The sequence below is a fragment of the Cheilinus undulatus genome, linkage group 3 (assembly GCF_018320785.1).
Source record: "Cheilinus undulatus linkage group 3, ASM1832078v1, whole genome shotgun sequence".
Lineage (NCBI taxonomy): Eukaryota > Metazoa > Chordata > Actinopteri > Labriformes > Labridae > Cheilinus > Cheilinus undulatus.
The window spans coordinates 55,602,064-55,627,637 of NC_054867.1; the positions used below are offsets into that span (position 1 = coordinate 55,602,064).

A 25,574-nucleotide genomic window follows, 5' to 3' on the forward strand; every position below is an offset into this window, starting at 1 on the left:
ATTCATATCCCAATATATTTTGCTATATGCCGATACACAACTATATCACAATAATTTGAAATGTCCTCTCAGCAGCTGTATAATGTTTAATTCAGTGTTCAGATTTTTGATAAAATTGTTTGCAGAAAGTAAAAATCAATATAAAGTCAAATTTAGCAGTTTTATTTTGAAAAGGACTTCATTTAGTCTTTTACTAATAAATCAAAAATACGTAAATCATGAAATACTCGGTATTTTACAGTGTATGGAAAGTCCTGAAATGTTTCCTGTGTTTTGTTTACTATTGCTGATTATAAAATGATTATTTTCCTCATTTAGGCTGAAGCAAACCTACACAGAACTCACCAGTCATGTTTGCAGTAAATGGCCAAAACCCTGCAGTCTAGTCCTCCATTCAGGCTCACAGCTGTGATTATTTAGTCTGCTATCTGTGCTGATGAACACTGGAGCAGTTTCTGACAAGTTCATGACATGAGAGCATCTTTAGACCTTATTCAAGAAACTCTCCTGTGTGGTCATGGTGAAAAAAGCTTGTCTGGAGGCGGGAACATTTTAGCTCCTCGTTGTCGGTGTTTTGAACTGTAAGGCTGAGATAAGTCTCTGTAGTTGAGGAGAAGTGGATCACATTTGTCCGCTGCTGGGCCGTTTTCTCTCTGACCTGTACGACTCTGGCAGGAAGTTTTCAGCAAAATGCTTGCGCCCAGGCAAATCTCGTATTTTGGGTCAAGTGTCTTTTCAACAACACTAGGCTCATGTCTTTAGCGGCGTGTTGTGTTACTGCCGCTGTTATCTCAGAATCATCTGTGGCGTATTTTAAAAAATACCGCGTGAGTTAGACCTCTTCCTTTTCAAAGTTGAACGACTGCTCAACGCTGCAGATCCAGCGCTGTTTCTTGCTGTCTCCAAAGTCAGCTAACTCCCCGCTAACTAGCCACGCTGCTCTGTTTACCTTCCTCTTTCCTTTCTTCTCACTGCTGATGCGCATGCGCAGAGGAGTTTTCTGGATAGGCGCAGGAGAGAGCGTGAGCTCTCTGCTGTGAGAGGTGCATTTAGGGACAATGGGAAATGCGAAACTCCAGCGAGAAATGCACGCTGACGGCTCAAAACTTACACATAATATATACTCGGATATTGGCGATATAGTCATTTTATACATTGTGTGTGGCAAAAGCCGGGATACATCGAGTATACTCGATATATTGCCCAGTCCTATTCTCAACATTCTCAAGTAACATATTGTTATTACACCTGACAGACGCACAAATGCCACTATCTAACGCTATTTTTTAAAAACAAAACACCACTCTCGCTCGCTCTCCTTTTACTCTCTTCTTTCACTCTCCTTTCTCACTCGTCTTCTGCCAAAGGGTTAAATGAAGTGCATTTTAGTCACCTTTTAGTCATTTCTATCCTTTTTAGTTTTAGTCCAGTTTTAGTCGACGAAAACTCATAACATTTTAGTCTAGTTTTAGTCCATAAAAGTCCTCACACTTTAGTCTTTACTTTTAGTCCAAGCATTTATCCTCTTGCCTAAATCTGGTACCAAATCATGGTAGTGTGTTCTCTGCCAAACCTGGGGTCCCTGCTTTCTACAGCTGAGAGGAAGAATAGATACAGATGTATTGTTTTTTGACAGATTTACCGACAGTGGAGAAATATCATGGATTTTGAATGTCTAACAAAAACTACAATACATTTTTGTCTGGTTTTAGTCATCTTGATGAAAACTAAACATAGTTTTTGTCAGTTTTAGTCATCACAGATCTATTTTTGTTGGTTTTAGTCTAGTTTTAGTCATCACAGATCTATTTTTGTTAGTTTTAGTCTAGTTTTAGTCATCACAGATCTATTTTTGTTAGTTTTATTTTAGTCTAGTTTTTGTCATGGAGAAAAAGGCTGTCGACGAATAGTTTTGTTGATGAAATTAACACTGCTCTCGTGTCGTCCTTCTGGTCTGGGTCCAGCCAGCAATGATTACAAATCCCGAGTACCTCTCTCAGGTGTCTGTTGCTCCATCTGCCCCCCTGCACACTGAGGGATACACCTGTTCCAGGTCTCAGTCTCCTGAGAATCTGGTACAATAAAGGCTTCAGGGCTGCTGTTGTAATTGGGGTAACGTTTTTTTTTTTTTTTTTTTTTTGAGGGGTCCCAGATGGCCAAAGCTTCTGTTTGGTTTTGAGGTGAGGCTCACTGGGAGGATTTATTGATGTTTGCAGCACTGACTTATTTAGTCCATATTTTTCTGATATGATTAAAATCAATCATGTTTTTTGTTGTGAATGAGCTCAGGCTTATTTTTTGTTTTGTTTTAAAAACTAACCTAGTGCTGTCTGATAATGGCAGATATCGTGATCATGATTGTTTTGATTGATATTGGCATAAGTAATTTATCTGGGCACTTTGCCCTAACGATGCTCTTTCCCAGATGAAAACATATTGTCCAAATGAATGGTGGGCAATAGGAAAAACAGGATCTTTAGGGATTTAAAAGTTTGAAGAAGGAAAATTGTACAGTTTAACATTTATCAGGAGCTCAAGGTAGATTTATTTATATAGCATAATCCAGCAATGAGGTGATTTGGTGTTTTAGACAAGACATCTCTACATAACAAAGTAGAGGAGTTATTTCACCTTTATAGCACGTGATGATGATGATATACCGGTAAAACAGAAAGATCACTATTTATTCTTGGGCTACTGTGATCAACCTACAGTCCTGCCCGAGTGTTATCTCTGAAGGAAGCTTCTCTCTGACCTTACTGTGCATGTTCCTGTTTTCCATTTAGCTCTGTTTCATTACGTCTCCACTGAGTCCAGAGAGTTTGAAGACATGATGACCATCCTGACCTCCAGTTACATCGACACCACCTCTGCCGGATCCTTCACCTACAGCAAACCCCGACTCGTCCATAGCGAGCTGCTGGAGAAAGAGGTGAGAGAGGGCTGGGTGGAGAATGAAATGCTCTGCTGTATTAGTCTGCTTCATTTCCCAATTATTAAGAGCATTTATAACATACACCGCATTCCATATTATTATGCAAATGAAATTTTTTTCTTTTCCTAAATATTAATGCAAATGACAGAAAAATGTGAAAGTTTAGAGCTTTACTGTGAGAATTCATCACATTAAAAATAAAGTAAAAGTTCAGCTGGAGTTAAAATCAAGCTAGATTAAGTCAGAAATCCGGGGTGCACTGATCTCGTTTAAAAATAGTCTGCAGCCCGAAGTTTTACGAGCCCATTAAACAACCACAGACTGATGTTTTAACAGTTTATCTATCGTAAGACGTTGATTAATAACTAGTTACTGATGAGAATGAACTGTTCAAAGGCTTCATATTCACAAAACTTATGTGTTAATTTAGTTTCTCATCCATCGCGGATGGATCAGGCTGATGTAAGCCTTCAGGTTCTGCTTTGTGTTCTTAAAATCATCCAGCTAAATGTCAGGAAACTTGATTTGTGGCCAGACATCAATATCCATAGACTAGGAAACAGTTTGGATCTCCGTCGAGTCCAAATATTTCCCATTTAGGCAGATATTGGTCCATTTTTTCTCCCGTTTTCGCCCGCTTCTCACGGCGCAGACTTCCGTCTTTGAACCTCGGAGGCGAGCAGCTGAGTCGTGCGCTGACGTGACGTCAGTACAGCACCTATTGTTGTGTGTGTAACTCCACCTTTTTGATATGGTTAGGTAAGATTGGCACCCCTACGGGAGGGTGCTGAAAAGTGGGACGGTACGGTTTGCTTTTTTGGGACCCTTTCTCTATGGAAACGACAAAAAAGCGTGCCGTCCCGCACCGAACTGAACCGAACTGCTCGGTGGAAACGACCTAAAGGTGTAGGATCCTCCAGAGGCTTGCAGTCGTGTATAAACCTACTATTCAGCCCCCCCAACCAATGCTCACTAGCAGAAACAGTTGCAGTGGGCCCAGAAATACATGAAGACTCATTTTCAAACAGTCTTGTTGACTGATGAGTGCCGTGCAACCCTGGATGGTCCAGATGGAGGAGTAGTGGATGGTAGGTGGATGGCCACCATGTCCCAACAAGGCTGTGACGTTAGCAAGGAGGGGGCAGAGTCATGTTTTGGGCCAGATTCATGAGGAGAGAGCTGGTAGGTCCCTTTAGGGTCCCTGAAGGTGTGAAAATGACCTTGGCAAAGTATCTAGAGTTTCTGACTGACCACTTTCTTCCATGGTACAAAAAGAACAACTGTGCCTTCTGTAGCAAAATGATCTCGTGCATGACAATGCACCATCTCATGCTGCAACAAACTGCACATCAAAACAGCAGCTCTGGGAGGATATTCTGACATCCTACAAAGAAATTCAAGCAGAAACTCTCCCAAAAACTCACAAGTTCAATGGATGCAAGAATAGTAAGGGTGATATCAAAGAAGGGCTCCTATGTTAACATGGAACTTGGCCTGTTAAGATGTTTTTGATTTAAATAGCTTTGATTTCAGTAAATATGACTTCCTAATGCTGCAGATTCAACACATGACTATTTTCAGTTCTTTACAACCGATAAAATGTTCTAAAACTATGCTGTGCATAATAATGTGGAACAGTGCATTTTGAGGTTTTTATTTTTAAAACAATAATGGTTGTCATTATGAAGTTTGTTCAAAAACATTTGAATTATGCTCTAACGGCTGATGACTGGAAAAATATCCTGATTGTCATTTGCATTAATATTTCGGAAAATAAGAAAAAAATGTCATTTGCTTAATAATGTGGATCGCGGTGTAGAATTGGGACTGTCGCAGCAGCAGATTTTATTTTATTTTTTTTAAAGCTTATTTTGGGCTTTTATGCCTTAGTTCAGATTCAGGACAGTGGATAGAGTCAGAAACCAGGGAGAGAGAAAGACAGAGTGAGAAATGATATGTGGGATAGGAGCTTTGGAGCAGATTTTAACTAAGGATGCCCATTTTGAGGACAACAGCCCATGTGTGCAGACATGGAACAAACGTAGAAGTCTTAGTTACTCAATATTGACTAGTTTCTTGGTTTTAATGACAGGCAATGCAGGTTAGATGCCTGCACACTGTCAAAAATGCAGAAACAACAGCAACATTTCTGCAATGTCGCCCTGATTTTTGTGCAGTTCAGATTTGTCAACTCCACTGTGCTCTGTTACATGAGACATTAAAGCAACTTTTTTTCTTGATAAGCTGCCAGAACAATTTGATAGTGTGAGAATTTGCCCACCTGCAAATAATGAAACCTTGGAATTAAACAATATTACGGATGATTCAATGTTTTGTGAATTTTATTGTTTTAAACCACCTGGAATCAAATGTTTAGGAAATCTTACAAAATTACAAAGAAGTTAAATTGTAAATTAAGATAAAAACATAAAAACAAACATTAGAGATGATAGTCAAAGTCTGATATGGAGGAGGGCTGGCTACGTTATTTGGCTAAATTTGTCCTAAACCAGAGGTGTCAAACTCAAGGCCCGGGGGCCAAATCTGGCCGGTGGTACAGTTGTATTGGCCAGTAAGATCATATGATCTTTCTATTCTAACTGGCCCACCAGTCTGAGGTCTGCAGATTTCCTCCAGGAAAAGTGTGAACTTAACCTTGATGATTAAAAATATCCTTTGTTAAATTATAAAAATCTGAGAAAGTAAAGAGTAAAAGAAGTTAGATATAAAGTCAGGAAGGTGGGAAAAGAAATTAATGTCATTTTGCAACTCACACAATTCTGACTTAAACTTATGATTTTAACTTTTTGCAAGTTTTGACCTTTAAAATTCACAACTAAAAGTTCTAAGTCATATTTTACCTTTTAAACTTGTGATTTTGACTATCTGTCTCCTTTATTTGCCTTTTAAAAACATTATTTTGCCTTAACTTTTCATGTTCTGAACTTTTGAACTAATGTTTTTGACTTTTCATCTCAGACTTTGAGCTTTTAAACTTACCATTTTGACTTTTTTTCATCTCAGAATGATTTATTACCATTATTAATTATATTTTTTCATATTTTTCTATTGGTGAAAATGAGGTTGACAGTTTATGTTGAAGTGTTGACCTTGTTAGGCTCTTAGGTTAGGCCTAAATTCAGAGTCCGCGATAGACTTTCACACTCCTGGCCTAAATAGTCCGGCCCCCAGGATGTCTCGTCAATAATCTCAGTGTTTTGTGCCCGCCCCCTCTAATGTGGCTATGTTTACGTACTTGTAAACTTTGAATGAACCGGTCCGACTGAGTAAAATATGGCGAATTTTGATATACGTCCGTATGTGTTAGATCCAGAGTCTGATCCTGATAGTTTGGAGAGAGAGGGGGAAGAAAGCCAGCAGCAGCGAAGGATAGAGCAGGACGTATCTGTTTGGTAAGTGTTTAATTACTGTGTTACTAAATGGCTAAATGGCTAAAAGGCCTTGTGGGGGCGGTCTGTTCCACTTTGCCGGCAGCACGGACGAACCAGTCAGGAGAGCCTATTGCGATGACCTCATCAGTTCGCTCCATCGAAATCTCGTCTCGGGAAGATCTTCGGAGAGATTCCCAACGAACCGTTTTCATCAGTTTACACTCTAATTCTAAGATTACTGCCACATACATTTATCTTGCGGTTTGAAAATTTGCATACGTGAAGTATGGACACCCAACATTGTGACTTTATTTTTTTTTTGTTTTAAGAATCGTTAAAGTATAATACCCCCCCTTAACATTTTCTTACAGATTTGTTTAAAACCAACAAACAAAAAAGTATTAAATAAAGTTTTAAATGAGTTCCTGTGCTCCTCACATTCGTCCGTCATGTTTGAGAGCAGCAACCGCGATGCATGATGGTAAATATTGCTGGGCTAGTTTTTTTATTTAAATATTTAGCATCAAAAAGCTTACCTTAATTTTGGGGGGTGGGGGGGGGGGGTGTTTGCCTCCGTTGTTCACTACTTTTCACAATGCATTATGGGATAGAATGAGTGCACTATATAGTGAATAACAATGCTCACTCAGAATTCAGACACCCCTACAAAATGGCGTATTCGTTATACAGTGCACTATATAGTGGATAAGGAGTGATATTGGACACAGCCAATATGAGTTTGACACCCATGTCCTAAACTATTGCAATGAGGCTGAAATGTTCCCTCATCAACCAGGTCTGATACAGCAATCTTCCTTTGTTTTCAATGATTGTTTTTGATTCAGTTTGTGGAGAAGAGGAGGGAGATGAAGGCAGATGGGAGGACAGACAAGGAGCTGGAGGAGAGCTACTGTTTCCTGTTAGCTGATACTGCAAAGGTGAGATTCAACCTGGACTGTGTAAAGACTGGAGCATGACTGTGTTACAAATCTACACTTCACCTTATGCTGTGGGTCTGTTTAACCTTGGAACCTTCTCAGAGGCCTAAGCAGCTTCTGTTCACTAGTTATTGTCAGTGCTGACTCCAAAATCATTCTCTCTGAAGTGGTTTAAGTTCATTTGGGTTCCTGTACACAAAAAAGCAGGAAATGTGGCTGCAGGACCAGGACCCGACATAAAGACTGGACCAGCATTTAGAGTGATGCACCAACACCAGTATGTTGTTTCACGGTGTGGAATCAACACAGAAACATAAACCAGGCTTTATTTGGTAGCGATAGGGCTGGGCAATTAATCGCGAATTAGATTAAATTGCAGTATGGTCTGCTGCTATTTTCAAATCGCAGAGGTGCGGTATTTCTTTAACCTGAAATTTGTGTCAAAATACCAGTTTATTTATTTATTTTTTGCAACAGGGCTGTTTACATGAAATTTGTAAATTTATTTATTGATGGGATAGCCCCTTGAGATGAATCATCTCGTTTTCATGCAATCATTCTAGTGGCATATTTAAGAATAGTGTACACAAAAAATCCTATTTTCTTCATTTTTAATGTTTTTTTTTTATCTTAAATATGAGAACTTCATAAAAAAATATATCATTTTTTAATACAACAGTTCATATCCAATTTGCAAAATGAGTCAAAATCATCACAATCACATATTTTTCACAATTGTTCAGCCCCAGTTTAATCTATTCAGTAGTATAGAAGGGATTATTGCTTGTTTTTGTTTAAAAAGACATGCGATGAGGAACTTTAGAAATAATTGCATATTAAATTGCAATCGCAATATTGGGAAAAAAAATTGCAATTACATTATTTTCCCAAATCGTTCAGCCCTCTTTAGCGATCAGCTCCTCAAGAAGAAACCAGAGCTAATTTGCCAAATAACCTACGACCAGAAATATCAGTTCACTTCCTCTTTTTCATAAGGAAGACAAGACAGCATTGTTCTGCAGAACTTGAAGCAGTCACTGTTTTATTTGTTTTGGCTTTTATCCTGTCCCTCTTTTTAAACAATTCCCTTCTCTTAAATAATGGTGTGATTGCACACGTTTGCTTTAGCTGAACAACAGTGTGATATTTCCTCTTACTTGGCAGATGGTCGTTCTAGCTGCAGGAGAGAATGACAATTTCAATAGCTGATAGCATTACAAGATTAGCAACTGACCTCTAAGATTCATATTCTCTCATAATAATAGTGAAGTTGCTCATATGTGGTTGTTTATTTCAGGTGCATTGTCTCTGTGAGAAGGGGCTGTTGTTGGGTCACAGCCGGGTCACGGTCCTGGGAAACCCTGCTAAAGGTAGGACTGAGCAGAAACACGCTCGCTTACAGAGACAACAGCGTGTTTGTGGAAAAGAGAGAGCTGTGAGTAATGACCTTGTTCTCTTCCTTACTGTCGGTGTCTCCAGGCGTCTACCTGTCCAGGTATTCAGACCTGCTCCAGATAAACCTCTTCACTCCTGGATTCACAGGAGACATCATTATATTCAAAGTGATGAAGGTATGTCATCATCCTCATCAGGCGAAGGAATTATGATGCAACTCCATGTTCAGCCTCTCCTCTCTCCTCAGCTTCATTTACTTTACATTAATTCTACCTTCTTTGGCCATAAGGTTGACTATGAGGTTGTTTTGTTCATTGAGGGATTTTCTACTATGTCAGGCTGTATGAGTCCGTACTTACAGCTAGATGATTTTTAGAGTGAATTTTTGCATGTTTTTCAGGGTAAAGTGAAGAGCTTCTATGAAAATATGAAGAACCTTCTGGATCCAACGCCTCGCTTCGACAGCCACATCTCCAAAAACATCGGCAAAGTCACGTCCATCAACGCCTACCGTGCTTATGAACTTACACAGGTATAAAAAACATCTACCTGCACTGAACTTTTAATGCAACTAAACTTTATTTTATTGTCAGTAAACCCACTGATAAATAAGTTACGCTTTCATGCATGAAGGTCACATTTTTCATGATTTGATTTTTCTTTTAGTCATTTTGCAAATGTGAGGTCTAATTCAAAAGGCATGTAATAAGAGGATTGTGTTTACCACTTAATACACTTTCAACCCCAATTTAAAAAGATGCTGCGGAAGATGTTAACTAACAGAATGCAATGATTGTCACATCTCATAAACCTGTATTTTATTTTTCAATAATGACTAGAAAAGCGGGCAAGCACTGCATTAAAAACAGTCATGATTCTGTAGTGAAATCACTGCATGGGCTCAGGAACATTCCGGAAATCTGTCAGCACAGTTGGCCGTGCCATCCACCAATGACAGTTAAAGCTGGATCATGGAGAGAAGAAGCCATATGTGAACAGGATCCAGAAACACCGTGGTCCGTCTTCTCTGGACCAAAGCTCATTTAACATGGACCGAGGAAACATGGAAAACTGTTCTGTGGTCAAAGGAAACCACAGACGCAGTGTCCTGTGGACTAAAGAGGAGAGGGAGCATCCAGCTTGTTCTCCTGGCTCGGTTCTAAAGCCTGCGTCTCTGATGGTATGGGGTTGCATTAGTGCCTATGGTGCGGGCAGCTCTTAACATCTGGAAAGGAACTATCAATGCTGAGAAGTAGAGAGAGGTTTGAGAGCAGGGGTGTCAAACTCAGTCACAGCAGGGGCCGGATTCTGAACTTGGGTCTAACAGGGTCGATATTTAACCATAAAATGTCAGCCTTATTTTCACCAAAAATGAATTACGGGGGTAAAAACATTAGTACTGATGATAGATGATTTTGCGACTAAAAGCTAAACATGATAAGTTAAAAACTCAAAATCTGAGGTGAAAAGTCAAACGTATAAGTTTAAAAGGTAAAAACATGACAACTAAAGTCAAAATGTTTTAAAAGGAAAAATATGAGACAGAACGCTGAAACCATGAATTTTAAAAGTCAAAAACTGAGATAAATTCAAAATCATGATTTTTTAACAGTCAGAATATGAGGTAAATATCAATATCATGAGTTTCAGATATCAAAATATGAAATAAAATTAAAAATTATGAGTTTTTAAGGTAAAAAAAATGAGATAGAATTAGGAGTTTGAGTTGAAAAAGGTCAAAATGTGAGATAAAAGTCAAAATCATGATTTTAAATGGTCAAAATAGGATTTAAAATTATTAATCTAAACAGTAAAAATATGAGATAAAAAGTCAAAGTTATGAGATGTAAAGGTCAAAATATGAAATAAAAGTCAAAACCATAACTTTTAGTCATAACTGTGAGATGCAAAAATTTAAAAAAAGGGGAAACACTAATTTCTTGCCCACGTTCCTGACTTTTTATCAGATTATTTTTACTGTTAACATTTTCTGATTTTTATGACTCAACAAGCATATTATAAATCATCAAGGTTAAGTTGACATTTTTATACTGGAGGAAATCTGCAGACCTCATACTGGTAGGCCAGTTATAATGAAAATATCATCTGATCTGGTGGGCCGGGTAAAACTGCACCACAGGCTGGATTTGGCCCCCGGGCCTTGAGTTTGACACCCTTGTTTTAGAGCAACATATGCTCCCATGTCAGGGAAGGCCTTGACTATTTCAGCAAGACCATGCTAAACCACATACCACATCCATCACAACAACATGGCTTCACGGGAGAAGAGTCCAGGTCCTGTACTGGTCTGCCTGCGGTCCAGACCTTTCACCAATAGAAAACATTTGGAGCATCAGAAAAGAAATATTACATGACCCTAGGACTATTGTGCAGCTAGAGACCTATATGAGACAAGAATGAGACAACATTCCTCTCCCTAAACTCCATCAGGTTGTCTCTTCACTGTCCCTACTTTTTTGAGATGTGTTGCTAAGCTAATATTGTCATGAACTGTTAAAATGTCTCAATTTTAAACATCTGATATGTTGTTTCTGTTCTATTGTTGATGAAATAGGGGTTTATGGGATTTTACAATCATTGCATTCCTTATTTTTTACACAGTGCCCCAACTTTTTTGGAAGTGGGCTTGTATATTTGATATACTTGCAGAGTTTAAACCTTTATATGAACTTTAGGTCACAAGCAAACAGGAAATACGTGGTGGAGGAATTATAACTTCATGTCAAAGGTTAAAAAAAAACATTTTTAACCCAAATAACTTTACTTTTAATAATCTGTTGAATCTACATCGAACAGGAAAAGTCAGTTCCAGCTCTGAAGTAGAACATTTAAAGAAGCCGGCTGTTGTTTCTTTCAGCATTACTTCTACGAGTATTCATTCGATGAGCTGCGGGAGAGACCGCGGCAGGTTTGTCCGTATGCCGTTGTCTCATTCCAGTTCAAAAGCAAAGATTCTCTTCTACCCAGCAAACCTCTCACACCCAGCAGGTACGCACACTTGGAGTTTTTATGACATGACCTCAGCGTTCAGGTCAAGAAACACTAAAACTATTTAAATTCATTTTTTTGTCTTTTACTGTTTGGTGGACAGGTTGAACAGCCAATCAGCAGAGGGGAGTAAAGGTGAGCCCAGATTTTTCTCATCAAATCACAGCAGAGCTTGAAAAAGAGAATTCACACTGACAGTTTAAAATTGTCACCCTGTTTTGTCTTCAGAGCGTGCTCAGTTCACTGTGTGGAGTGGAAATTTGGTGAAAGGTCACTGCGTCCTCTACCAGATCTCTCTTTGCTCCTCTTCGCCGCCCCACCTTCCACACAGGCTGTAAGTACCAAACATTCTTCTCTGCAACGCTCCAACACTCCACTAAAGTAGGCTATTTTTAGCATACCTTACAACTAGAGCTGGGCAATTAATCGAAAAATTATCAAAACTGACATTTAGAGCCTCTAACCCAGTGGTTCTCAAATGGTGTGGTAAGGCACACCGGGTGCCTTCAGGCAGGTCAAGGTGTGCCGCAGGAGTTTGTGCCGTACGTTATTACTACAACTTTATGGCAAGTACTGTAACCAGGCCTGCCCACAGATCTGGACCCCTGAAAAAAACCCCAGAGATGGACTTCTCCAGTTGGGATTGATTGATGATATCAGTTTGTGTGTGTTGGATCAGTAGCATTGGTGCTAGCATCCTGGCTTACAGTTACCTCATTAAGAGATGAAAAGCATGGCGAGCTATTATTGGGTTGAAATTGGTGTTGAAATTATTAATTTATGCTATTTTTAACCAAGTTAACCACTTTTTTTACCAGTTTTGCCACTTCATTTGACAAATTAAACCATTTTGCTGCTTTTTTTTTGTGTTTTTGCCACTTCTTATTACTACTTTTGACCCATTTTTGCCACTTTTTTGGAACTTTTTGCCAAATTTAACCCATTGTTGCTACCTTTTTACAACTTTTCACCCAATTTTATTGTTTGGCCACTTTTTGCATCACTTTTAACCCCTTTTTACCACCTTGTACCAACTTTGACCCTTTTTTGCCATGTTCCTTTTACTTGGGATCTATTTTGCCACCTTTTTGACACTCTCAACCCATTTATGCCACCTTTTTGACAATTTTGCCTACTTTTGCCTATGACTACTTTTTGCCCAATTTGCCCTTTTATCACTTTCAACCCATTTTTACCACCTTTCTACGTCATTTAACCCTCGTAGATTACTTGTAACCCATCGTTACCACTATTTTGACACTTTCAACAAGTTTTTGCCCATTTTATCTCATTGTTTGGCCACTTACTTTACCAATTTTGCCACGCTTTTTCACCCCTTCTGACCCATTGTTGCCACCTTTTGCCCACTTTTGCCATCTCCATGATCCCCCAGTTCGCTGGGCCCCAGAAGACTCTCCCCTTATAGGCCACCTTGACTGTAACATTATTTAAAAAGTCTGTTTTGTATTGATTTAAATATGGTGTGCCTTGGGATTTTGGCTTTAGCTTAGGTGTGCCTTGGGCGAGAAAAGTTTGAAAACCACTGCTCTAACCGACGTAAACCTGCCGTGTCAATTATTTCAAATTTTTTCCCTTTATTTTGAAAAAATGTGACTTTTTATGAAACGTTATTTCATTTTAACTGATGTGTGTTTTGATTTCAAATATTTCAATGAATAACCATAAATTGTTAATCTTTGCCTGTTCTTTCAGTTGTGTTTTTTTTTTTTTTTTTAATTATACAAATATTTACAGACCAAACAGAGTCAGAGGTTGGGGGTGGAATGATCGTTTATCAATCATAATTGAGGCAGAAAGTTCAATTAATCGTGATTTGATTTTTGCCATAATCGCCCAGCCCTACTTACAACTTTGACAGCGTGTAAAATAAACATAAGGGAGGTTTGGGAGAGAATTTATGCTTTTTGTGTAATTGTGCACTTGTGGAAATTTTTGAAAATTTCAGCCTGCCTGCAAACGTAATAAACCACAAATGTAAAAAAAATTAGCAGCTTTTAATGCAGTGATCCCACAAATGTAATACATTTCTCACGAAATTGCCTTCTGCAAATGTACGAACTATTACAATTGCAGGGATTTATTCCATGAATGGGAAGGTTAAAAAAATAATTCTCCCAAAACTGTATTAACTTTCCCTGAAAGTCATGTGGATACAAAAAATGAATCCTGTGGTCATTCTTCGTTGTAGCATTTTTACAGCAAAGGGTTCAAGTCAGCTTAAGTTCAAGACACATAAAAAACAAAGTTATGGCACTTTTTTTGTTTGCCATAAAACAGGAAGTGTTTTTTTTTCCATAGTCGTAAAACACTCTTAGAGTAATTACAATGTTTGAAAGCATAAAGGATTGGATTTGTGTCATCTAGAGCCCTCTGCCGGAGTCTACAATCTATGTTAAATAATCAGAATAACAGACAATGTGTTTAATGAAAGATGATATTGATATGCTCACTTAAGTACCACATTGGTTAAGTTTCCTGCCTGTATAAAGGAGGAAACCATCACATTCTTGTCATGCGTAATGGCGCCACTCAGATGAAAAAGAGCAGCTGTGAGACTGATTTGCATTCTGGTTATGGCTTAGTAATATCAATGCAATAGCAATTATTTAAACATAATTTATCATTTCTGTTAAAGTCATACAGAGGTGGAATGGTTTCCTGATCTCTGGAAAGTTTGAGCGTTATAAAAACTGCAGCGCACTTCAAACATGCTTAATGCAATCAGGCAAATTTGCATGGGAAAGTGTATTTCCCCCAAATAACTGCGTATGAACTCAGCATTTCTGCGCTGGTGGGTCTGTACAGTAATACGCCAACAACACATTAAAGAGAGTGTTAAAACTGTGCCTTCTGACTCTTTAACAAAGTTCTAGAGCACACACTGCTGTGTGATGCTGGCTACGCAGAGACAGACCCAAAGTCTAATGTGTTTGTCTAGACCAATGATACTCAACCTGTGGCTCTGGAGCCACATGTGGCTCTTTTATGTCTTAATTTGAAATATTATTCCCCCTGAAAACCTTAGAAAAGGGAAACTTTGACCTCAGTTTGTTTCACAGCCCTATACTAAAGGCAAAATTGTCAAATTTAATTTCCCCATTTATCAAATTTTTGCCTTTTTTCACCTTTTTACCACTTTTCACCCAATTAAGCTACCTTTGCCATTAAATACCACTTTTTTCCTACTTTTTGCCCATTTTTTCTTTTTGACAGTTTTCCCCAATTTTTGCCATTTTCACCTTTTTTTGCCACTTTTGGCCTATTTAAACTGCCTTTTTCTGTCAAGTACCACTTTTTTCCTATATTTTTTCCCATTTTTGCCACGTCTTTTAGGTACTTTTATCCAATTTTTGGTCTCTTTCACCTATTTTTGCCCATTTAAGCTACATTTTTCCATTAAACATCATTTATTTCCTCTTTTTTGCTCATTTTTGCCACTTCTTTTAGACACATTTTTCCCATTTTGCCCCTTTCACCATTTTTTTCAACACTTTCCACCCATCTTAGCTACCTTTTCCCATTAAATACCACTTGTTTCCTCTTTTTTGCCCATTTTTTCAAAATTTTTAGGCACTTTTTTTCCTAATTTTTGCTCTCTTTCACCTATTTTTGCCACTTAAGTTACTTTTTTTTATTAAATACCACTTGTTTCCTCTTTTTTGCCCATTTTTGCCACTTCTTTTAGGTACTTTTATCCCATTTTTGCTCTCTTTCCCCTATTTTTTTGCCCATTTAAGCTACATTTTGCCATTAAATACCACTTGTTTCCTATTTCTTTGCCCTATTTTGCCATTCATGACTGCTTTTTTGCCCATTTTAGTCATTTTTATCTCGTTATTTCCCACGTTTTTGCCACTATTGGATTATTTTTGCCACCTTTAACTTATTTTTATTGCTACTTCAAACCATTTTTGCCACTTTTCCCCACTTGGATTGTGGTATTTTTCAACAATTTGGCTCTTTGGTTAAGCAGGGTTGAGTAACACTGATCTAGACTTACTAGAACTGAAAAGTTAGTTCTTACTTTACTGTAGTAGTTAAAAGATGCCTCCTCAGAGTTGAAATGTGATTGTTCTCTTTGTGTTTGTCTCTTTCAGACCAGAGAAGTTAGAAATCGGTTCAGTGATGAGTCTCGACCAGGCGACGGGGTTTCTCCCCTCAGACCTGTTCTCCTACAACCTCTACAGCAGCAGCCAAGAAGGTGAAGTCCAGTCAGCCTTTGGGATCATGCTTTACCGTTCATGCTTTTACACATGAAGTACACAGAGTAGTGGTTCCTAACCTGGGGTCCAGGACCTCCTCAGGGGGTTCCAAAGATCTCAGCATTAAAAAGTGAAATAGATGCTGATTTTTGATGGCAGTTTATCCCTTTTGTGAGACACACGCTGGGGGCCTTTGAGAAAAAAAGGTTGGGAACAATCAAATTCCCTGCCTCTTTTTTTGTTTCAGTTTGTACTATGCTATAGCATCTTCACTGATAAAAATATGGATGAAAGCGAACTAAACCACAATTTCATCAGGATGTCCTGGTCTCTGTTTTTCTTTGTGTGTAGTTGTGAAGAGCGGACATTACTGCAGCCTTCTGGAGGTGACCGACAGATTTCGGTCATCGACCAGCGTGACGAAGCTGCTGCAGGAGCTGGAGAAAAACCGGGTGGTAGGTTCTTCTGACTTTAATATTGGACATGAGTTTGTTACATCTGCAGAAGCAAGGCAGTACAGCTGTACTAAACAGCAGGATTTTTAAAATAGTTTGTATTTAATAGATTTTTGCATATAAGGAGACACATGACACAAAGACAACAGATGATAACACCTTCTGGGGGCATTAAGCTCACAAAAAATTTGTGTATTTACAGTCTAAAGTCAAAATTGTCATCCTCTTCTGAAAGAAAGCATCCTTTCCCCCTTCTTTAAAAAATGCTGCTTTAAGTCTTTGAAAGAAATTCATACTTTAAAATCATTTATTTCACTTTTTGCAAATGTTCACCGAGGTTTGAAGATTCAAGTTTTCACTAATTCCTTGCTTTTCACTAAGCTATCAACAATGTTTTTTTTTGTGCAGATACCAGTCTTTTATTTAGATTATCACATCCTCTCATTTTAATCCAAGATGCAAGATTTTGGATTCTTAAAAGCTAAATTCCTGTGGACTGACAATCCCGTGGTTTTCCTCCAGGTTCTAGTGACTCCACTCACAGACAGAGGGTTTCTCTTCCTGCTTTCCAGCGTTCAGATGGCCACGCCCCCTGGTATGACATCATGCACTTGGCTTGTACCTGTAAGATAAGTAGGGGGTAATATTAGCACACCTTAGATCACAGGTGTCAAACTCGAGGGGGCCAAATACGGCCCTCGGTGCAGTTTTACCCGGCCCACATCATATCTTAATTAGAGGTGGCTCACCAGAATGAGGACTGCAGATTAGGACTTAGAAAGTTGAATTTTATCTCAGATTTTGAATCTTTAAACTCATTTAACATGTATTTGACATGGACACAGTAACACTGATGCTGTGATATTTGACTTTATTTTTAGAAATCTTAAAATCATTTATCATCACTGTTTAATTTCCCCTATAATTCATTACCTGTGAAAACACGGTAAACAGTTTTCAGTTAAAACTTGACCCTGTTAGACCTAAATCCAGATATCGGCCCCTGCTGTGATGAGTTTGATACCCCTGTCTTAGAGTTGTTTTTTTTTTTTAAAAAGGGGACAGCAGTGATGCTACCTGATCTGTCATTTGGGCTGACTTCTGCATCAGATGAAGTTAATTATTGTACTTTTAGCTCAGCGTCCACATATTTAGTAAAATTATGGCATAAATAATATGCAGTTCAATTATAGGTTTGTTTTTTGACATGGGGAAAGTGATGATTGACGACGTGAGGTGTAGAGAAATGTGTTTTTGTGTTTCCAGAGAGAGGCGAGAGCTGGAAGAGGTGTCTTCAAGCCTTGTTTATCTTTCCAGAGACCAGAGATGTCGCCAGAAGTGGTGAGTAGAAAAATGGCTGTTCAGCTATTCCAGTTTTTCTCAACATTGGGGTCGGGGGCCCCCATGGGGGTCATGAGACACTAAGAGGGGGTCTCCATATGCCCCAAACTAGGAATATGTTTAAATTACACTGCTGCCACTCTACACAGATTTTGCAAAATTTTAAACTATTTTTATCATTTTTTCCCATCAGCTTTACCAATTTTCACACATTTTTGCCACATAAAACCCATTTTTGTCCATTTTTAAACCCTTTCCATCACTTTTTTCTGCCTGTTTTTTTTCCACTATAAACCATTTCTTGCCACTTCACATCAATGTAGCCTCTGTTGACCCATTATGGCCATTATTAACCATTTTTTTAGCCACATTTTTGCCGATTTTTGCTGATTTTTAACCACAGTTCACTCTTTGATAGCTCATTTTTGACAGTTTAACCCATTTCTGCCTATTTTATGTCTCAGTTAATCCTTGTTGCCAGTTTATATCAATTTTGCATCCCATTTAAACAAATGTTCCACTCGTTTTTGCCAATTTAAAGCATTTCAACCACTTTTTGGTCCCATTTTACCACTATCTATGCCGTTTTTGCCACTAAAACCTATTGTTGCCACTTAACCAATTTTTGCTACTTTTAGATTCCAATGTCACCACTTTTTTCCACCATTTTTTTGCCATAATTAAGCTATAATTTTTAACCCACTTTAATTCTGTTTTTAACAAAAAGGATGTACATTTTTGAGAAGGCTATTTACCACACAAATGAAAAATAAGATATTTGTTTATTGATAAGAGGGGTTATTTATCAGGTTAATTATAATCTATGGATTCCACACATTAACTTTACATTACATCATAATTTTGCTGACCTCCTTGTCCTCCAGTCTGGCTGGGCCCCAGAAAGCGCCCTCCTTTATCCCCCCTTATGGACGGCCTTGTCTGCACATGACTGTTCTAGAATGTGTTCAACCACCTTCATGTACAGTGGGGGTCACCGGTCTCTGGCACCTTTATTTTTGGGGTCAGGGGGTGAAAAAGTTGAGAACCCCTGAGCTATTCAGTCATTAAAATCTAGATAAAACAAGATAGAACTTTTGTTTTCAGGTTTTTATCTGGTACTTTAAAATTCTGTGTTGGTTTAGTTTGGTTGATAGGTAGAGCCCTGTGTGCAGAAGCTGCACCTTGTTGTCATCCCTTACTATCTTTGGCATGGCATGAAACAAAGGACGAAGGCTTAGAGTGGACCCTGGAATGCTTCTTTCCATGCAACACCTTCCATACTGGCTGAGCTAATCCTGGACAGTGTATTGACATTTTATTTATTTGAATAAAATCTTTAAAACTGAACAAATCACCTCCTTGTTGAGGCTTCAAAGACTCTTCATAACCTCTAGTGAAAATGAACATAACCTCTGTTTATAAATTATCACCATGACTTAACTATTGATGCCATTTTTCTTTATTTCCTTCCTGTAGCACAAAGACATGCCTCTACTTCCCATGATACCTCTGTGTCGCAGATATTTGGGGGTCAGGTGATGCAGAGGCTGAATCAGTTCATCCCAGCAATGCACCATTCCTTGGTCAAAGCCCGCGCCAACCCGCCTCCAGAGCTGTCTGCTGGTGTTGAACGCCAAGCGAAGGATTACCTCATCGGCCTGAAAGACGGCAAGGTAGCAGCAATATATATTTTACAACAACCAAAGGCTCTGAGGCAACCAATGAAATCTTGTTTTTGGTTTTTGGTGTATTAATCTCCCAGTCACAAATTCTATATGAAAGAAGATATGGTGAACAGTTAGGTTTTGCCTAATTCTGACATGCACTCAATTATATTTGTGTGTGTGCTTGTATTTGATTCAGTTACAAAGATCTTGGAGAAAAATACTGCGATTTTCTTCCCACCCTTACTTTAAAGCACATATTTGTGTGTGACAGGTACGACCGTACCCAATGGGCGAGTATGACTCAACACTGGAAGAAGGAGGAGCCCCCCCCCCCAAATACCACCGGGTGAACCTGGACGGTTACCTGCGCTCTTACCTGTACAACCCAGCCTTCTACCTGCTGTCAGTGGCCCGGGCCAGGCAGGTGGTGGAGGCTCACTGTGGCCTTGAGGATCCACGGGAGGCGAAGAGGAGGAGCTCCAGAGATCAGAGGGAGGCTGCAGCAAGAGAGGCGACCAGCACTGCCAGAGACGAGAAGAACAACACTGAGCAGGTGAAACTGATACCACCAACATCAGGGGGTTTCAGTGTGGAGTAGAGACTTTTAATCCCCCATTCCTGTATTGTTTCTGTGTTTCTATCACGAGCCCCTAATGAGGTTAAACGTGTTTTCTGTGTGGTTTAGATGCAGGATCTGGTAGACCTGGTTATTACATGTAAGAGAAACGCAGAGAACGAGGTGAGGAGGGAGGAAGCAGGACGGGCAAAGACACCAGGGAGGAAGAGGAGACTGGAGCAGGCCGCGGCAGAGAGGGCAATTAAACTCCTGAAGGCGTCACAGGAGCCTGGAGGTCCCAGGAAGAACCCAGGTGAGATGATCACAGGCTTTTCAGAATCAGAATAAGATTTATGGGCTGGGTATGCTGAAGAAACAAAGAATAACAAAGCAGCAGGTGCAGGAATGCTGAATACACATGATCAGGAGTGTAAAATAGGCAAGGATGTAGGCAGATTTACTTGATAATTTACGATTGTTGATACTAATTAGTGCAAATGTGCATCTGAGGTGAGGCATTTTGCTGCAATAAGCTTTCTTACAGTATTTGATTTATAGATAGTGAATAGATTAATCAGTGCAAATGCGTATGTGATGAGGCATTTTACTGCAGTGAGTAAAAAATTCTATTTTTTTTAATGAGTACTTGATTGAGCTTCCACATTTTTTTTCCTTCAGTTTCAACACATGAAAATTCCTGTTTTCATCTTTATTTACTGTAAATGAGTTACGTCTTTTATTCTGACATTTACTTCCTGTGGTTGCCCCTCTAGTTGAGGGAATCCCTGCTCCCGCCCCCCCTGGCTCCCTCGCATCTGTGATTGGCTCGCTGGGTTTGAAGGATTTTGACTTGAGGGAAGATGGATCTGAACTGTCTGCAAATCTCCTCAGCCTGCTGACAGGTGACTTTATCATGGGACTTCCTGCTGAGCCTTCAGCTTTTTTATTTATGTTGCTGTGCTTCTTCCCTACTAGACTGATTCACTTGAATGTTTCTTTTTCTGCAAACTAACAGGCCTCAGCCAGGCTGCACGAGGAATAGCCAATCAGAGCCCAGCTGAAATCCAAGAGGAAAGTCAAGGTGAATCGTTTCCATTCGACAGGTTGGCGACGAAGCTTGGTCTGCCCACTAGCTGTGACATCGACCTGAGGAGGCAGGACGAGTTAGAGGTAATGGTTCATGGTATTCTTCTTACACATGTTAACGTTTTATATCAACACATGCAAATGGATTTAAAGGAAACAGATATAAACTTTAAGGTGTCTCTTACAAAAATGGATTGATGGATCTTTGGGCTGTCAATCAAATGTGTTCAATCAGGATTGATAACCAGATTCTTTAACCCTTAGAGCACACCCCTTTGTAAATTGCTTTGTAACTTTTGAACTGTAAGTCATAGGTACTAGCTTGTTTTTTCCTGTGAAAGCTCTGTGTTGTCCCTTTCTATACATGTTCTTCATGCATTCGTAGCTCTTACAGAACATTTTCTAGTGAGCCCAGAACTTGGCTGACTTCCCAGGGTCTCTGAAGACAGGGTTGTCGTAAATAACAAGAAGCAACACAGTTTACAAAAATGTTAATAACTTTCGAACCATATATTGTAGACACTCTTTTTCCCCTGAAAGCTGACCATTTTGCTGTTTGTTTGGTTGATGTCTCCATAACCCTTAAGGAAGCTGTTCTAGCAAGCCTGGAACTTCGGTGACTTTTCGGGGTCTTTAAATATTAAATCCACGGTGTTAGAGCCGATAATAAGAACGAAAACTGACTTTCTGCAATGCATATAAACGGATGTCCGTGCAGAGGTTGTCCAAGTACGCACTGTGATTGGCTCATTGTGTTTCAGGGCGGGACTTAGCCATAGGTCAATTAAGATTTTTTTCACCAATATTGCAATTGTGATTTGATATGGGATAATTCCTTAACTTTCTTTTATTCCTAAACAAGGGCAGAATAAGGATTTAAGGATTTTTTTGTAGACTATTAAAAAAAACAGAAATGGCGCCTGAATGATTGCATATGTCATGCATAACATCTCTGCTTCCAAAAAAAAAGAGTTTAAAACTGGTAATTTGACACTAATTCTAGTTCAAACAAATACAAAGGTGCAAAATTGCACCTTGGTCGAATATTGGTCGAATCCTTTGTCCATCAACATTTGCCAACCAGTGACACTCTGGACTTCCTGAGGCCCTCCCTATCACAGTTTTTGCAGGAGAGGTGAGACCGGAGTCTGGAGCGAGCGGAGAAAATTAAACCTGTTGATCTCCGATGATGGCAGCGAAAATGTTCACCAGGGCAAAATATGTTAAATGTTATGGGTGTGTCCTATGTGATGCCAGTGTTAAGCACAACTGCCACATGTTGATCCCATCATAGCATGACTGAAGTTCAAGAGACGACTCTTAAAATTTAAGGAAACTTTTTTAATTGGGTAGAGTTTTAAATATGTGGTGTTTTTGGTGCTCTGGTTCCCCTGCTAGTATTAACAGTTAAACCCTGTTGTGTTAAACTGCAGTAATTTCCCATCTCTAACACAAGTATTTAAAAGAAGACAGGCAGCATTAACAGGTGTGTTCTTTGTGTGCTTGTAGGAGCAGATGGCGGGCAGCATCAGTAGTTTGGAAGGATTCAGTCCCGGCTCCCACAGCGGGGAAATTAATCACACGAGAGTGAAAGCAGCAGGATACGAAGAGGTGGAGGAAGAGTGGGAGGTCCCATGGGTCCTCATCCCCATCACAGGTCTGTGTCTGCACCCCAGATAAGCATCAAATATATAAAACTTAGTAAGAATGGTGAAGTAGTGTTGTTAATACACTATAAATCAGCAGGAAAGAAACACTCAGAGATCATTTTAACTTAGTTGCAAACATGCTGTTCTACATCTTTCCTTCTCTCCTGTATAATATAAAACCTAAAATGACAAAAGCAGAACAAAAACAGCAGGACTGGTAGAAATGTTCATGGTAGATTCTGTAGATCAGTGATACTCAATGTGCAGCTATTGAGCCAAATGTGGCATTTCTGTGATGATTTGTGGCTCTTTTACGTCTTAGTTTGAAATATTATTTCCCCAGAAAACCTTTAAAAAAAGGAAACCTTGACTTCAGAAGTTATCCATTGCAAGTGTTAGGGTTAGTCAACCTTTATTTTTTGTCTATATATTTCCATTGCCCTTATTTGCTTTTTTTTTTTCTTTTTTTTTTTTGCCATTTTAATCCATTTTATCTGCTTTAAGCCCACTTTTGCCACTTCTTTTTGCCGATTTTCTGCCCCTTTCTCCTGAGTTTTTGACTCTTTTATCCTGCTTTTTACCCTTTGCATTTTTTTCCCAATTTTGCCACTTTCCACCAATTTAAGTTGCCTTTTGCCATTAAATGCCACTTTTTTTCCCAAATTTTTGGCACTCTTTACTGCCTTTTGCCCATTTTAGTCTCTCTTCACTCATTTTTGTCATGTTTTTCCACTTTTTTGATCATTTTTGCCACTTGTAGCTCATATTTTTGTCATGTTTTTTTCCACTTTTTGACCATTTTAGTCACTTTTAAATCATTTTTACCTTTGCCAAGGAGATTATGTGATTGGTGGGGTTGGTTAGTTTGTCAATTTGTTAGCAACATAGCTCAAAAGGTTATGGATGGATTTTGATGAAATTTTCAGGCAATTTCAGAAATGGCATGAGGAAGAACTGATTATAATTTTTTCAAAGGATTCTGTACTATTGGGAGATAGGGCTAATGGCGGAGGTCTGCGCTCTCCGAGTGCTTTTCTAGTTTGTCATGTTTTTGCCACTTTTCACCCATTTAAGTTGTCTTTTGCCATTAAATGCCACTGTTTTCCCCTAAATTTTTGCCACTCTTTGCTGCTTTTTGCCCATTTTTCCACCTTTTGCTGCCTTTTGCCCATTTTAGTCACTTTTCACTCATTTCTTTGTCATGTTTTCACCACTTTTTGACAATTTTGCCACTTGTAACTCATTTTTTTTTACTTCTCATTCAACTTTTTCTACTTTTTGTCCTTTCTTGCCAGTTTTTCCTCCCCCGTTTATGTCACTTTCACTCGGTATTTGGCATTTTATGCTGATTTTGCTGCTTTTCGCCCTTTTTTGCTGCCTTTTGGCCATTTTGTCCCATTTAACACACTTTTATTGCGCCTTTGACCCATTTTTGCCTCTTTTCACCACTAAGATTTTGGCTCTTGAGAAGGTATTTTATAACTATTTGGCTCTTTAGTTGAGCAGGGTTGAGTAACGCTGATCTAGATGGTCTTTTATACATCATCATGTTTTCCTGGTCTGTTAAATATGTCACTTATTCATCAAAACACTGGGTCACTCTTTTATCCCTTTTTATCAGAAGTAATTGTAAATTTGTCCTACTGTAGTAAAAGATAAATTAATCCTGCTGACTTTGTGTTTAAGTGTCCGACTGCTTGGAATAAAAACTGAAACTGGAAATGGTAAAAAGTGAAATTTGAAGTGTGAACTCTGCCTGCAGGTCTGAGCTCAGAGAGGTACACCCACAGAGACCGGAACATCCCTCAGGACCCCCGCTTCCAGCATCTCACTACAGCAACCGCCATCACCATGCCAACCAAACCCCACAGGAAGAGCTCCACACTGGCCCCGGAGCCCAGCCCTTCTCCCATCCTGTCACACGCCCCCAGTCCTCCCCCCTCACCCTTCCTGAGTCTGTCTCCTCAGCCCAGCCCTCCCCACTCTCCGTCTCAGTGCCCGTCCCCTGAGCCCAGCCCGCCCCCCTCTCCCTCCCAGTGCCCGTCCCCACAGCCCAGCCCTCCTCTCTCCCCCTCACAATGCCCATCCCCTCACCTCAGTCCCCCCTCCTCCCCCTTAAGGTGTCAGTCTCCAGAGTCTAATGAGCCCAGCTTGTTTGGGAAGAACCAGAGCGGTGCTAACGAGGAGCAGATCGCCCCGGCGTCCTGGGCGTCTACAGGTAACCTCAGACACAAGCACGGTCCCATGACGCACCTGTTGCATCAATGTTTAGACTGATTCCAACAACAGTTTGACTGCAGTGCCAAAAGTTAACGTTTATTTCTGCTTCAGTATCGACTAAAGCCTGTCTTTCAGTATTCTCCTTTTTCTGTTCAGTCCTCATACAGCCAAATGTCACACATTACCCTGCTGATGGCTGTCAAACCATACAACAATTTTAATCTTGATTAATCTTAGAAATTCTGTAGTTACTCATGGTTAATCTTTTTTTTAGCATTGTGAAAGGGTTTAGCTCATTATTTCTTTATTGCAATCTGTAATGTAATATTAGAGGGTCCTCTAGTGCAGTGGTTCTCAACCTTGCAGTCGGGACCCCCTTGGGGGTTGCGAGACTGAGAGGGGGTCTCCAGATGCCCTAAGAAAACTAACAATATTTTTTAAATTATACTGTTGCCTCTTTACACCAATTTTGTTAATTTTTTTTCCCCTTTTCATCATTTTTTTTCCCATCAATTTTAACACATTTTTTTGCCATTTAACACCTATTTTAGTCAGTTTTTTTTACCTCATCCCACCACTTTTTAACTGCCTGTTTTTGCCACTTCTGAACCAATTCTTGCCATTTGAGCTTAATATTGCCCCTGCTGACCCATTATTGCAACTATTAACCCCTTTTTACAACCAATTTTTCCCATTTTAACCACATTT

The 25,574-nt window shown here is 39.3% G+C and overlaps 1 protein-coding gene across 1 annotated transcript in view; it reads left to right on the top strand.

Moving 5' to 3' along the window:
* The window catches only part of LOC121506115 (protein TASOR-like), a 58,123-nt gene that overhangs the window by 1,835 nt on the left and 30,714 nt on the right, over positions 1–25,574 (top strand). Inside the window, exons 2-20 of the mRNA XM_041781687.1 lie at positions 2,787–2,932; positions 7,173–7,265; positions 8,563–8,635; positions 8,745–8,836; positions 9,061–9,192; positions 11,539–11,669; positions 11,773–11,804; positions 11,898–12,003; positions 15,788–15,891; positions 16,244–16,347; positions 16,870–16,942; positions 17,614–17,688; positions 19,165–19,361; positions 19,627–19,908; positions 20,041–20,224; positions 20,685–20,813; positions 20,927–21,081; positions 22,507–22,654; positions 24,409–24,864. Of these exons, the coding sequence (XP_041637621.1) occupies positions 2,787–2,932; positions 7,173–7,265; positions 8,563–8,635; positions 8,745–8,836; positions 9,061–9,192; positions 11,539–11,669; positions 11,773–11,804; positions 11,898–12,003; positions 15,788–15,891; positions 16,244–16,347; positions 16,870–16,942; positions 17,614–17,688; positions 19,165–19,361; positions 19,627–19,908; positions 20,041–20,224; positions 20,685–20,813; positions 20,927–21,081; positions 22,507–22,654; positions 24,409–24,864 (2,712 nt within the window). The remainder of the gene's footprint in view (positions 1–2,786; positions 2,933–7,172; positions 7,266–8,562; positions 8,636–8,744; positions 8,837–9,060; positions 9,193–11,538; positions 11,670–11,772; positions 11,805–11,897; positions 12,004–15,787; positions 15,892–16,243; positions 16,348–16,869; positions 16,943–17,613; positions 17,689–19,164; positions 19,362–19,626; positions 19,909–20,040; positions 20,225–20,684; positions 20,814–20,926; positions 21,082–22,506; positions 22,655–24,408; positions 24,865–25,574) is intronic.